This window comes from Urocitellus parryii, chromosome 10 (genome assembly GCF_045843805.1).
Source record: "Urocitellus parryii isolate mUroPar1 chromosome 10, mUroPar1.hap1, whole genome shotgun sequence".
Lineage (NCBI taxonomy): Eukaryota > Metazoa > Chordata > Mammalia > Rodentia > Sciuridae > Urocitellus > Urocitellus parryii.
In genome coordinates this window covers 133,497,202-133,512,558 of record NC_135540.1, presented here as the reverse complement: position 1 = coordinate 133,512,558, position 15,357 = coordinate 133,497,202, and the positions used below count along the sequence as shown (strand labels likewise).

General features: G+C 42.7%; 1 protein-coding gene across 10 annotated transcripts in view; it reads right to left on the bottom strand.

The window, feature by feature from the left end:
• The window catches only part of Ldb2 (LIM domain binding 2), a 338,437-nt gene extending 324,087 nt beyond the window's left edge, over window positions 1-14,350 (bottom strand). For all 10 annotated transcript variants that reach the window (XM_026403635.2, XM_026403649.2, XM_026403643.2 and 7 more), the window contains exon 1: window positions 14,025-14,350. In XM_026403635.2, the coding sequence (XP_026259420.1) occupies window positions 14,025-14,156 (132 nt within the window). In that variant the 5' untranslated portion in view covers window positions 14,157-14,350. The remainder of the gene's footprint in view (window positions 1-14,024) is intronic.
• Between the last annotated feature and the right edge of the window lie 1,007 nt (window positions 14,351-15,357).

The window sequence follows — 15,357 nt, the reverse complement described above, 5'->3', positions numbered from 1 at the left end:
TCCTGTATTTGCATTTGAGCTACTTCAAGATGACAGGAAAAAACAATCTCCGGGCCTTCCTCCACGCGCGTGTTTCAGGACAATGGTGCACAGAGCATTTCCAGGCTGAGTGTGGTCCTCCAGCAGCAGCCAGTCTGTGTGGAAAGGCCACACTGTGACTCAGCAGGATCCTCCCCCAGAGAGGTGGGAGAACAGGCACCCGAGGAGGCTCCACCGACTCAGAAACACCCCTGGATCCTGATGAAATACGGAAAGGGAGCGCCCACCTCACTGCAGTCGGAGGCTCTGGGGTGGAAGAAAGAGCCTCCAGGTTCCCGTCTGCTCTCATCCAGAGCTGGCTCAGGAAAGGGGCAGATTTCCCCAAGGCCACTGAGAAGAATTCAAGCAAAAACACCTGTGACCTGAACAGAAGCTGGGATCCTGCCATGGGATGTGAAGGGCCACCCAGGAAAGGGAGGGGACACCTCCTGATACCCACCTCGAGCCTGGCAATCTGCCTATGTGGTCCCACTTAGCACTCACACTGTTCCTCTGCTGTGGCGATATAGCTGCTCCCATTCTCTCAACTTGGAAACTGAGTCTCCGTGGCATGTCCTAGGTGGGCCAGAGCTCAGCACTTGCTGTCTTTGTCTCTTCCCCATGCAGCCATGTCACTTGACTCACTGGGGTCCTTGGGCCATGCTGGCTGCCAGCTAAGGGAGTCTTCCTGGAATCCAAGGCTCATCCCTCTGGTTTCCCACACAGGTCCTGTTCCGTCAAAGCAAGAAGACCCAGGACTGGAGACCCTGGGGACCCACTCTCTAAAACAGCTGCTAAAAGTTTCACGGACCAGAGTGGACCTCAACAGGGCACCAAATGGAGTGTCATTGGGCAAGCTGCATAACCTTGGCTTACCGTAATTTTGCATCTTTAAAAAAAAATGCCATGAAAATCCATCCTTTGCCTCAGACACACTAGGCTAAAAATAGCTCAGCCAGCCAGTAAGTGTGTATAATTTTTCTCCTATATATCTCCCCATCCACTGATTCCTTCCTCTCGGCCGATAGACATGAGTCCACCCTCCACAGAGGAACCAGAAGGCTCTTGAGTGACAGCAGGTCAAATTGTTTCACGCCTCTGGCAAACAAAACAAAGCAAGAAAAAAAACAAAAATCCTTTCTTCAGTAGTTGGTTCCCTTTGCCTAATCTTAGAAGCTGACACTGACTGAATTTTTACCATGTGCCAGGTATTAGTCTAAAAAGTCCCTGTCTCAATAAATTCCCTCAGACAACCCAGATAGTGGCAAATACTATTATCCTATTTATTCAGAGAAGGAAATCAAGGCACTGAGAAGTGCTTGCATTTACTGTTATGGCCTAAGATGCAGTCCCTAAAGAGTAAGGGCCAACAACACCCCCGGCTCAGCACACCAAGGCCTTCACACTCGGGCCCCCACTTCCTGTCAGGATTTATTTCCTCCTCCATCACCAGCTCCACCCGGCACATACACACCCTAAGCCCCAGCCTTGCCCAAATCCTCACAGGTCTTCAAGCACATCGTCCCCTTTCCAGGTTCAGTGTCTTTGAATCTAGGGCTCCTTCCTGCCAGCCTGCCTAAACTGGTAAATTTCCACTCATCTGTCGAGAATCTCCTTCTCTATACACATCCTTATTTGCACCCTCACCGAGCTCCTTTGAGACAGGAGTGTTGTCCTCTTCCTCTCTAGACCCGGAATAATAATCAGGGGATGCTCAACACCCATTAAACAAACAGGGCATAATGATAACAGTTAACTCGCACCAGGGGCAGGCACTCTGCTAAGCACTCTATAAGGAAGATCTCAGGGCCTGGGGAGGTGTGTCAGGGGTAGAGTGCTTACCCAGCCTGTGCAAGGTCCTGGGTTCTATTCTCAGTTGTGCGGGCAACACACACACAGAACTCTCGCTCATAACAATAACCAGAAACAATCTTCATAAAAACCCAGAGACAGAGATTCCAACCATCTTTCCCCTCTGAGGGCAACCCAGGCACAGAGGGATAAATTAACTTACACAAGGCCACTCCACCACCAAGTAAAGAAATAAATTAGCGTGACTCCAGAAGTTAAACACTTAATGCAAATGCTGCAATAGGGGACTTAATCCTGTGGCACAGGACATCACAGTAATAGAAGCACATGCATGCAGCTTATTTATAGAATGCATATAACCTATAGAAAAATAGCGATAACTCAGAAACTAATTACAAAATGGTGGCCCCTGTGAAACATGCCTTTAAGAAAAGATGGCTCTTGGACACAGAGAATATCAATTGTCATGAAGAATACCAGCAAGAATAAGATGGTACCTGACCCGAGGATCTCTTCGATCCAGTGAAGAAAATAAAATGACATTGTACACAACTCACCACACAGCCCACCTTTCGAGGTTTCCCTTTCTCCTTGAATCAAAGAGATGTCCTTCAAAGGGTATCATAAATTCACCTGCCATATCCCAACCTGATGGTTCTAGATCAACACCAATTCTTAGCATTAATTCCGGCTCCCTCTTCCCAGTATGAATTGTGCAAAAATCTTTGATTTACAGACCCTGAGCAAGGTTGCCTGCTTCTTCACTCAGAAATAATACAAAAGAATGAAAATCGGGGAAACAAAGGGTCTTCCCTTGAAGGGGCAGGGAGACTTTCCTCCAAGGTGGCAGAGCCTTGAGTCCAAGACATCTGACTAGCACCAGTCACTAACGGCAGTCCCCACAGTTGACCGAATCAACCCCTATGCTGGCACCCCTCTACCTCCCTGGGAACACTGAACTCCTGCAGTACAAATCATGGTAAAGGAGGTTGAATGATTTTTATACCATCTATATGGTGTTAATTTTTAAAATGAAAGCAAGTATATGAATGATACAGGCAACTTGAATGACATTTTAAGACTTCTTAACAGACAAGCTAAAACACTGGTAATGTTTTTTAGCAGAGCTGAATTCAAAAGGGTGCTCAATGAGTTCCTAAACAAATAAATTTTTTTCTCTCTGTGTGTGTGTGTGTGTATGTATGTGTGCATTAAATTTATTTTCAAAAAATGTTAGTAATAAATTTTTATGTAGTGAAATTAAAGACTTTTTATTCTCCACCTTGTCATTGCTGTGTTTTCCAAACACTCCACGTTGATGACATACTGTGTTTTTAAAATCAAAAGAATAGACATTATAAAGCCATGTGCAACTCTCCTTTAAATAGTCAAGGAAAACAATCTTGAATTCAAAAATAATAAAGGTTAATGATGTGTTTTTCACCATCAATAGAATGTTGCTAAAGATCAATACTGTTTTAAGGCAATTGGGAAACTAAAAAGGGAGAAAGTGGCTTAGAATGTAAAAGTTTTGGCAAGATTGAAATACAAATTAGCTGTTGGTAAGATCTGGTTAGCTTTTGGGTTTTACCTGGTGGCAGGCTAGTTTTATGCCAGGAAAACCGAGATGGCTTATGAGTCAGCAAGCCACGTGGTCCAGGTAAGGCCCACTGGGTCTGGGTTCTGCACTTTGGAAATTAGGAGCTTAAGTTAAATGCCCTCTCGTATCTATTTCATCCCTGAATTCCAGAATTCAGCTGATTTGGGAATAGCAGGCTCTACCAAATCAGAACCTTTCAAAGGCAGGCAATGTACATGGATTGCTTGATTTCAATTTCAAGTAAAAAATGTGAGCCAACTTCAGGTTAACCAGGATGGGAATTATAAAGCATACGGGTTGCCTTTTTGTACCTACTCCCAAATGGTCAACCTTGTTTACTGGCTTAGCTTTTGCTTGTCTACAGATTTTCAGTACCAAGATAAAATCCTCATGAGTCCTAAGAAATGACCTACATTGAGAAGCAAAATTTAACAAGCACTAACCCTCCCCCCCAAAAAAAAATTGTGCAAATAATCTAATGTTTATTTGAACTATGCAACATATTTCTCTAGAGAGGTTGATAACAAGTATTATTAACTCTATATAAAAATCTCAAGTGCTCTGGTCAAGGAAATGAACTTTAGAAAGCTATATATCATTTAAAGAATTCAATACAAAAAAATCAAGGAGCTTCTGCACTGAAATGAGTGGAATAGATCAGCACAACATTGCATCTGATAGGAAAGCGGACACAGGAAACACTGCTACCCACCCACCTGGTCCCTCTGGCCAGGAAGAGAGCACATGACACTAGGCAGCACGGCACCTGTTCCATGTGCCTGTTCTCACTGTGTTAGGGATTAAGCCACCAGGTGTCACAGTGGGTCAACTGGAGGGTTGTTATCAGTCCAGGCACAAGGGTAGTGCTTCCGTTTTTCCACCCAGCACCAGCCCAGCTCCCCTGGAAAAGTTGTGCCAGGCTCTGTATTGAGAAGTGCACCTCTTGTGGCACACGCCTGTAATCCCTGCCACTCAGGCAGCTGAAGCAGGAGGATTGCTAGTCTGACGCCCATCTCAGTAACTCAATGAGGTCCTGTCTCAAAATAAAAAATAAAAAGGACTAGGGATGTAGGTCAGTGTCGAACGCCTCTGGGTTCAATCTCCAGTACCACCCCTTATCAGAAAAGAGATGGACAGAGGGGAGGGGATGGCTGGTCACTGCCAGCAGGGGCGTGCTCTCCAGCCCTCACCTGGGGCCTCCATTTAGACAGCCTTCAAAGGTACTGGTGAAGGGAGATACTTCAGTGTTCTGTTGTCTCCTCCCAATTCTCATGGAACAAACCCCAAACACAGCTTTTTCCCAACACAATGGAGGATGTGGTCTTATATGCTTGTCATGCTGGTCGGCATTTAAGACTTATTCACAAGTATTCTATGGGATAATAATATAACCTGGGATGTGTGGAGATGGTGGCCACTGTGACAAAGACATTACCCCCCACACATACACACACAAGATAGTCCATGATCATTATGTCATTTCTACAAGACAACAACACCACCAAACCCACAGTTCCTACATATGTCATTGCAAGTTTTTTTTTAAATATATCTATTTTTTAGTTGTAGTTGGACACAATACCTTTATCTTATTTATTTATTTTTAAGTGGTGCTGAAGATTGAACCCAGGGCCTTACACATGCTAGACGAGTGCTGTACCACTGAGCCACAACCCCAGCCCAATCGTCGCAAGTTTTGTTCATGCAGTATGCTAGTGCAAGCCAGATAAAAAGTATTTTTCTAATACATTTTTAGTTGTAGATGGGCCTTTATTTTATTTATTTATATGTGGTGCTAAGAATCTAACCCAGGGTCTCACACAGGCTAGGCAAGTGCTCTACCTCTAAGCCACAACCCCAGCCCTGGTAAAAAGTATTTTTAAAGACATTTTTAAGTTTTGCATGACTTGTACCACTTATTTTCTGAAAGAACAGAGAATAAGGCCATCCTCATAATCATCATATTATCCCACTGTTACCAGGATTTTGCATTCACCAGTCCTTCACAAGGCAACACTCAGGCTAAGAAAACTAACAGTCAGAAAAGCTAAAAAAACTTCCCTCAGATCACACAGCAAGTAGAAAACACAGCCAGGATCTGGACTCAAATAAAAGTCATATTGAGGTTCAGACCTGTGTATTCACAGCAGGTCTTTCTTTTCACTCTGAAGGGAAAAGAAGCAAATAAACAGGGGGAAAAAAAACTGGTGGAAAAATATTGTACAGATTTTCTAAACTTAAGTTGCACATCATCCCCCTTGAGCCCCCCACCCCCTCTGGATAGCAAACACAGAGTGATTATAAACCACAGCATCGTATACTGATATAACTTCCCATATTTTCTGTTGTGCAAATCATTTCAAATAAGCTCATTAATGGCCCTGAAAGCACTTTCTTAAAATACAAAGTGCTCTAGGAAATGTAAGACACTATCACGATTCCATCATAATTCATGGCTATAGGCCCTCAGGTAGATTCCAGAGAGAGAGGCAGAGAGAAGTGGTAGCAATTGAAAACACTACTAGGATAAGTATAAATATTTTTAATCAGAAGTCAGAAGATTCTCAACAGATTCACACCAGCCAGAGGGCAAAATTCTCAGGTCCACACTTCCGTTCACAAAGGAAATTCTTTCCCAGGGCTGCTTCTCTGCAGTCAGGGAATGCTCACTGGGCTATTAAACTCACAGATTCTTCTCTAACTAGAACCTCAGGCAGTTGTTGGTAAGATTCAGGGCAAATTCCAGTGTCAGCCTGAACAACTGCTCCAACACCTTACAGTTCCTTTGTTCAATGGATTTGTTCTGCCTGTCAGCCACAGAAAATGGGGAAGAACAGCCGGGCCCCTGCCCTCAGGGGGCTTGTAATCTATTCAGAACAAGCAAACGCTTAGGACCTAAACAAGAAGCAAGAAAATATCAGATTGCAATATTCTGTGAAGTCAGGGAGGAGGGCACAGGACGACGGAAGGCTGCTGTGGAGTCCTTCTAACTGAAGGGCTTAAAGAAGGACTGAGAAGGGGACATTTACCCTGATCCCCAGAGGACCTCCTGGGGGCTGAGACTCTTTACCTTCCCAGTCCTGGCCTTCTTGGAAATGGTTAATTGCCCACCTGCAAAGAAAGCCAGAGGCAGGCCAAACTCTGATTCAGATGAGCTCTCTAAAGAGTTCCATGAGTTATTGCGGTGGAGGCCATTCGTCCATTCCACCACGGAGGGCAAAGGCCTTGAGATGTGAGCGGCTGGGTGAGTTAATGGATCCAAAAGAAGTCCCTTGTGGCTGGAGTCTAGAGAACTGAGCCATCAGGAAGGAACAGATCAATAAGGCCTTAAAGCCGAAGCAAGGAGCTCAGAGGTTGTCCTAGGTGTGAGGGGAAGCTGGACAGTCATGTGATCTGATTTATGCACCAAAAATATCACCTGGACTGCTTGTGGGGAACGAGTTGGAAAGAGGGAACAGGGAGAGCAATCTGAAGGCCATTCGGTCCAGAAAAGAGACGAAGAGGGCTGACAATGGCAGCAGGACCTTGAAGGTCCCGCTTCAGAGGGGTCTGCCACATCTTTAATTCTAAGCCTTCTCTTTTTAATTAGAAGACTAAAAGTTCCAATTAGGCTGGTGGAATGTGGTCCCCAGGTGAGGGCCTGTGGCAGCTGCCAGAGCCAACAGGAGTGGGCAACTGGACGCTTTTTGCTTCACCAGTCTGTTCCTGGAAAAAAAAAACTTTTGCACAAGGGAGTTAGAAGATCCAGACTCTGGGTATTCAATTCCTAGGATGTCCAAACAGGGCCTCAGACAGCTCTCCTGTCTCTGGGCCTTGGTTCCCTTATCTCTTAAAGGAGAAGTGAAGTGCGTGCATCTCAGGCTTTGGGGTAGAGCAAGTGAAGAGATCCATCTTGCTCCATCATTGCCAGGCATTTACTGTAAGGACCACGGCAAAGAGGGCTGCAAGGGAAAGAAGGACACTTCATCTTCTACCAAGTACTTCTACAGAGAGACAGAATGTGGAGATACAGAAGTCTCCTCCCTCTACGTCTTCATTATCTCTAAGGTTTTAACTCATTACATGCAAAGGAAGCCCATGTTATTTCAAATTCTAATTCTGATTCAGTCTCCTAACAGTTGTATTGGTGAGTGTTGCTGAAGGAGCAACACCACCAAAAATGGAGTAGCCTCTGTTCATCCCCCTACTGTTTAAAACAATCAGGGTGGCGCCATCTTTCTGCTACACGATAAAGAAGAGTCAAGCACTGGATGGAAATCTGGATATTTTTAAGTGAGAAAATAAAACTTCAGGATGACAGTGCCTAATATTCTACAATTCCAGGAACTCTTCAGATGCAATGAGTGTATTAAGCATTCTTCAATAGAGAGGGTGATTTGGGTTACTTTTATTTTTCTGTAACCAGAATAGAGTTTCCTTTCCTAATTCTATTCCCTGAAATTTCACATAGCTTCTTTTGAAATTAAGTCAAGCTTTTGAGAGACAACTAGAATCTTCTTAGGTATGGGGGTCAACTTTCCAAGACACCTCTGAAATCAACCTGTCCTAGGGGAAAAAAAATGAACACATTCCCATTAAAAGGTTTTACAGGTTAACTAGAAATCTGCTAGTATTTCTTTCAAGAGGTGCTATAGCATAGTAGCTGGGAGCGCAGCCTCTGAAGCTGAATCGCCATCTGTTTGAATAGACCATCTATTTGGACAACTCATTTAACCTCCGGGTTCCCAGTTTCCTCACCAGTAACAACAGAGAGGCCAGACAATGTAATAATGTATCTCTGTATTTCCAGATACTGGGTTGCCACTGCTTCAAGTGAGGGAATTCTTGAAAGAATGACGGAGTTATAAATATCAGTAGTTGCCTATGTTCAAATGCAAGGTGTCAGAATTTACATTAAAAAAAAAAATCAAGACTCAAAAAGATTAAAAAAGGACGAAACTAAAAAAGCAACAAAATATCACAGACAGACTGACAAAGGCATGCTAGTATCGACATCAGCTGAACAATCTTTTCTAAATGCTGTTTTCTGATACTTAAAAAAAAAAAAGATTATATTTGAGCCCCAACAAATAAATCCAAGTAAGTTTATGAACCTGGTTCTTGACCATTTACGAAGCTGGATGCTGTGATTGTTTGTTTGCTTGTTGAGGAAAGGGGTTGCTTTCTGTTCCTCATGAAAAATGAGTTAATGTGAACAATTGTAATAAAAGGAGATTTATGGTCCTGTTCTCCTTACAATTTAAGTTAATTTCTTTCTGAAACCCAAACAAAAAGCTAAATGCTCAAAAAATGCATCGCGTTTAAATCCTACATCATGATTTACACCCAAAAAGGAGAAATTGAAATATGCATTGATTTTCAGCTGATAAGCATCTCTGTTGAATGGAAGCTGAAAGATTTTTTTTTTCTCCTTGGCCTCCTACAAATAGTTGGTTTGCAGCAATTTTTAATTAAAAACAGTTCCCATAGTAAGAAAATGGAAGAAAAGAAGGAAAAAAGACATTGGGAAAAATAAAATCAGTACAAGAGTCTTGCAATGTGTTTTCAGAGGCCATGTAGAGAGCCTAAAAAATAAGGAGTTTGGAAGTTCTCCTTTTTAAAACTGCACTTTTGGTTTCATTTAACATTTTCAAAATAGCTTTCCTTACCACTACCAATGCCCCTCCTCCACCCCCACCAACCCCTTTCAAAAAAAAACTTGGAAAGTTCTCTGAACACTGAAAATCAGTCATATACCTCAGAGGACCAGAAACTTTTTTCTTCCTGAATTTCTAGGGGGAGGAGGGGATCAATCCTCCCAAGTTATCAAAAGCATTTTTCGCTTTTTCTACCTATCCAAAATACCTAATCTCATTTTAACTAGATTCCATCCAAACATCAATGATACTAAGCTATTCCATGAATAAACATGATGTTAAGACATGAAACCCTGGGACCGCGTGTATAAAAAATGTAGCTGAATGAAAGGGGGTGAGAAGCCCCTACCCCTCCCACCCTCTCCCCGTGGAGTTTGAGAGTCCTGCTGAGAAGGGGTGAGAAACTGCAGATTTAAATTTCAAGGTCTCTAAGCATTTTTAATGTTCATATTAAATCCTGTAAAACTAAACACTAGAATTCTAATAAAATCCTCGTGTGAACTGCTTCCGACTGTAATCACAGTTTTCTCTTTTGGAATGGGATGTGTAATACTGATAAAAGAAACAAATCCCAAAACATAAGGGGACTGGCACTCTTCTGGTGTTTTAGGGTATTTTATTAAAATTAGCATGGTGCCCACATGAAAAATAAATATATATGATTTAAAAATAATCCTTCTGCAAATGAAGACATTGTTTTAGTCATCTGAATGAGGAAACAAGACCGAAACTTATCTGCAATAACAAAGATTCTTCTAACTCTACTAGATAAACTTTCTTCAATTCTATAATAATCCAACATCAGATAAATCCCTTCACTTGAAGTAATGTTCCTTATGATGTTTCTCAGAGGCAGCACCAATATTTGCATCCTACAGCACAGAACTCAGGAAGTAAAAAAATATATATTTATTGTTTTTATTTTTATTGAAGCTTTTTACAGTGCAAATTCTGAAGTCTTCAGAGCATATTTTTTTATATCCTGACTGTACTCAGTGTGCAATGTTAAACTGTATAATTGTGCAGTTGTATTCTTCCAAACTACATTTGGCACAGCAAGACCATTCAAATATATGAATTTTGGAAGGCATCGGGTCAATTTATGGTAGCATACACAATGGAAGAAGTAACCCTTTTTTCTACTGTGGAATTACAGTGAAGAACAACAAAAGTGACCCCAGATCAAAGTTTCTCTTACTTCATTTTAAAGGAAAGGGAAGAAGGCAGCCCCCCATTTCCTTACCCAAATTCACTGAGCTCTGATGTTGCCAAGACATTTTATTCCACAGCTGCAGCCAACAGCATTCAAACTATATTTTTGTTTTTGTTGTTTGCTTTTAAATGCATTTGCACTCTTTTCAAATAATCTCTTACACCCTTGCTTTGCTCTGCCACAAAGATTAGATCTAGATGACCTCACCATAAAATCAATGTGGGGGGTGTAGGGAGAACACTTTAAGGAGATTGGGAAACAAATGCCCAGGGCAACTGTAGCTCCATAGGAGGTACCAGGCCCCTAAACAAAGCATCAGAATTTGGGTTGCTTAGGTTGCTAATTTACAGCTCACCCTCCACTTTTATCTAATAAATTGATGGACTGCTAGTCAGCAAATGTTAATTGAGTACCTACTTTGTCCAGGAACTGCTTGCTCTTAAGTGCTAACTTTTAACAAAACTGATTGGTCCCAGGCCTTCAAGTTTGTTTTTTTTTTTTTTTATCACCGATTATTCCAGTACTATTTGTGATGTTGAACTAAATACCATGAGCAAATAATCATTATGATGATAATCATAATGCCTGCACCCTTTACTCTGTTTCATAATATTTTCTTATACTAAACAAAACCAAATTAGAGAGGTATTTCAGCTGATTTGCAGATGAGAAAATCAAGACCCCACACTCACTAGTTAATAAGTGACAGAAGCAAGTTAGAAATAGGCATAAACTCCCAATTCAAAAAAAAAAAATGCTCTTTTAAACTAACACTACCCAGTATCTGAAAGACTTTTGATTTGATTTAATTGGAAGAAATGCCCATGAGAGGATGACCTGGGGGTCAGGAGAGGAGGTAAACATCATGGTTCTTCTATACTAATTTCTTTCCATTTAAAAAAGGAGGTTTCTAGGAAATCTCTACAAACTTTATTATGATTTCTCCATCACAAACTGATTTGCCATAATGTCTTTCTAGCCAAGTCTGTGTTCCAAAGGAATGGAGAGAGTGTTATCCAGGTGGGTGGGGGTGGGTGGCATTAGGAGTTTAAACAAATAATATTATGTACCACATAAGTGGGGCCCAGGAGAAAGAGAGGGAAACATCCAAAGGGTTGTATGCATTGGTCAAATTTTAAAAGTAAACATTCAACAATCTGTTTGACTTTTTTATATGTGAACCAATTGATAACTCTCGCTGGGTAGCATTGTATTTTACTGTAACCAATCACTTTCCAGGGCTCAGAACAGCTTTATCATAAATAATCATAGTAGGTAAAGCAACATTGCAACTTTTTCATGAAAAGTAATTTTTTTCTGAGTACACATCATGATCAAAATTTAACATTTCATGTTCGCACTTAAACATCATAGGAGAGATGAGGATTCCTTTTTTCATATGAAATGAAAACAAATTTGGGGGATTGGGTTCATGACACTGTTTATTGCTTAGCAATGATCAAAAGAGGTGTCATGTCAATTATTTGGATAATCATTTTAAAAAAGAGCTAATTAGGGGGGGAATGTGCAGGGACTGGTTCTAGAACACGTTAGAAAGTGGGTTATCATGCTTTATTGTCACAGACAGATTTTTAGAATCTTTAAGATCTGTCATAACAAGCCTTCCTCTCTTGGTTCTGGAACTAGGGGACAGTTTCTACTCAGAGCAAAATCTTTGAAAGTCACAGTCCATAATCTAAAAGTTAGGAGTTCCTGAATTTTGCTGCTCTCAGGAAAAAAAAAAAAAAAAGTGCTACTAATAGAGCACTTTTCAAATGTCTTGATGCCAACACAAAACAAACACAAGAAAGCTTACTGCATTCTGTGTGTTTTCTTGAGGGCCAGGCAGGGAAATCTTCAGAGAAGCCCCCAAGCTCAGAGCTACCCAGAACTAAGGAAGGGCACAGGGTGCCTGGACTGCAGAGACAGCCCCATCCTCCTCCCTGCAGGATGGGAGCACACCCCTGGGCAAGGCCTCAAAAACTTTATAAGATGTAAGTTCCACACAGATTATTTTTAAATCCTGTTGATGTTCAAGAATTGAGTCACAGTGGCCTTTGGTCTTTTTGTTGTTGTTGTTCTCTCTTTTAATTAATATTAATTTTTAAAACTTTAAAAAAGATTGGACTACAATTTTAACACACGTCTGAACATTTTCTATACCCATAATTCTGAAAGCAGACTGTGCCAACCAGTCACTTATGCAGGAATTCAAGATTCCAACACATAGTTGCAAAGATCTGAATAAAAGCTACAAACTGTAACACATACACACACAAAGCAACACCCAAACAACACACACAAATATCATTTACTGCCAACAGCTCACCACCCTAACCAAAACAGAGTTTCCACTTCTATAATAGCTACTGGCTTCTAGAGAGAGCCACAGTAGCAGCAATTATATTTAACATCTATGATGCATATATAAAAAAAATAGTAGTGATAAAGACAACCCAGCTTTTAGAAAAACACAAGTCCTTGTCCAGCAGTAGCCAATCAGAAAGCAGGTCACATCTTGTTGGTGGTATTAAATACATTAAATGTCATGAATTCTCTATAGTTCCACTGACAATTTAGGCAAGTGTGTTTTATTTTATAATACAAACTTAATCGACTTCCTTCCCAGAGTTGAAAGTCAATCTTCAACCTAAAATTCCACCAAATCTGTTCCCCAAATGCTTTTTGACATAAGTCCTCTGGGTGTTTGTACTCTGCAGACAAGACTCAATTCCCGGGGGAGGTCTACTTCCTAAAGTGACTTTGGGGCACCTAAAACAAACTCCTTCTCAGAACACTTCAACACAAAGCCCCAACTTCCAGGCAGAAGGACAGTCCAGCAGCATGCCCTGCCAGCCCAGACAGCACAGAGGAAAAGTCAACTGACATTAAATATTTAAATTGCAGGAGGCCAGTCTGGAGTTGTGCATTTAGAAAGTTCTGAAAGTCCTAGTGTCTCTGTTCCCAGTGTTGCTCGCTGCCTGGGAGGTTCAGTATCTCTCTCTCTCAGGCATAAGATCACAAATGTGCATAAACTGTAAGTGGCTTGAATGCTGAGCAGGCTCCTGTCCCAAGGTAGAGTGTTTAGGGGGCACATCAGCAGGGAGAGGAGAAAGTGTAGAATACTCTTGCCCCAAGCAACTGGTTTCTGAATATAACGCGGAAATACACAAACATGTGTCCCTCCAGGGCTAGTTCTGAAAAGTATGCTTGGCCACTCTTTTACCCCCTTTACTTGGATTTTGGTGACTTTGAAAAGCAAATGCAGGTCAAAAACAGACTTGGAATACACACACACACACACACACACACACACACACATACACACACACACAAAACACACACACACACAGAGAGAGAGAGAGAGAGAGAGAGAGAGAGAGAGAGAATTTAAAAAAAAATGCCTTGGAATTATATCTCAAGAAACAGGACCATCTCAGAGCCAGCAAACAGCAGAGTTCTGGGAAAGCAGCATTTCTGGAGACCCGGCATGGGGATCCGGTGCTGGGGTGTGTGTTTCAAGATTCTGGCAGAAACTGTCCCCTGCTCCAAGAGTTGGTATCCCTGCAAACCCAGCGATCAAACTAGTGTCTTCATCCTGGCGCTCCTTTCCACCTATGTGGGAGTAGCTGGTGGGACACTTCCCACAGAATTCGGCCAGCACCCCCAGGAAAAGCCCAGGCATAGTTTTCAGAAATAATAACAATCATCCTAACAGACACACAGGCAAGGTTGGAGTACTTACCTCCGTGCGAGACTGCAGCCTCTTGTTCATCTCATAGATTCGGTACTCTGGCTGCACCATGTATGGTGTATGTCTCCTATAAAATGGGCCGAAAGGAGAAGAATAGAAGGGGTCGTGGGGCGTGCTGGACATCTTGCCTGCTTGTCGAAAATCAAGCTAAACAGAGTATCAGTAACGTCCATGCAGAGCACATGGGCTGTGTTCTCCCAGTACGAAGTAGACGCACGCACACGCTGCACACCGAGGCGGCAGGCAGGCTGAGCACACTGGCTGGGAAGTGCTGGGGGAGCCTCCAGAGCGAGAGGGAGCGGGCGCGGGAGGAGGGAGCGGGAGGGAGCACGGGAGAGGAGGAGAGGGAGAGCGCAGGAGCTCGGGAGGGAGGGAGGGAGGGAGGGAGGCTGGTAGGGAGGAAGGGAGGGAAAGAGGGAGGGAGAGAGGGAAAGGCAGGATCGCTGGAGGCACCCCAGCTTGTTTTTAAAGAAGCAGTTTGTGGAGAGGTCATTTCCTGTCCACACTGTAGACTAGTTCAAAAATATAATTCTCCTCTTGGTCTGACAAGAGGGCTAAGACTGGGGTTTAATTTTTTTCCTCCAGCCAGGACCCTTCACAACCCGATGGCTAAAGCTTGTCAGCCCAGAGGTGGTTTAACCGCAGCAGGAGCCACGCGCCCCAAACAGCCACAGTTGAAATGTTGCAGAAATGCGATTCCTAACAAATACAGAAACAGGGCACTGTGGTCCCCCCGCACTGGAGCTGGGGAGTCGCTCCCATGCAAAGAGCTCTCTGGGCTCCAACCTCCACACAGAGTTTGGACTCCACTTGGGGTCTTTCCAGGAGCCTGGACAGCCTTTGCATTCCTACTCCCCACCCCCACCCTTCCAAATCACCCTCTGCCCAGCCCCCTCCCTCTCTCCCAAGACTTCAATGGAGCTCTTTAAAGGTGGTGCCACAGGCCCGGATTCAGGTTACCTGAGCATTTGCAGGTAAAAAAAAAAAGAGAGAGAGAGAGAGAGAGAGATCATTCTGAAGGTGGAACGTCTAAAATACATCCTTGGGGCAACCGTCTCTTTTTCCTAAGGAGGGAAAAAAAATCCCAAAGCAGACCTCCCAATAAGATAGAAAAGGCAAAGTAGGAGAAAACGCCCACAAAAAATGACCATGGAAAATTCTGTTGAGCAGGAAATTGTAGATAATTGAGTGGATCATCCCCAAATAGCATGCCCAACTCTGATGGAGACAAGGTCTTTATTTTCCAAGATTGGTCAAGTCTATAAATCTTTTCCTGACTGTGGTATATGAAAACCCAACCAGCTCATGGGAGGGGGAAAAAAGA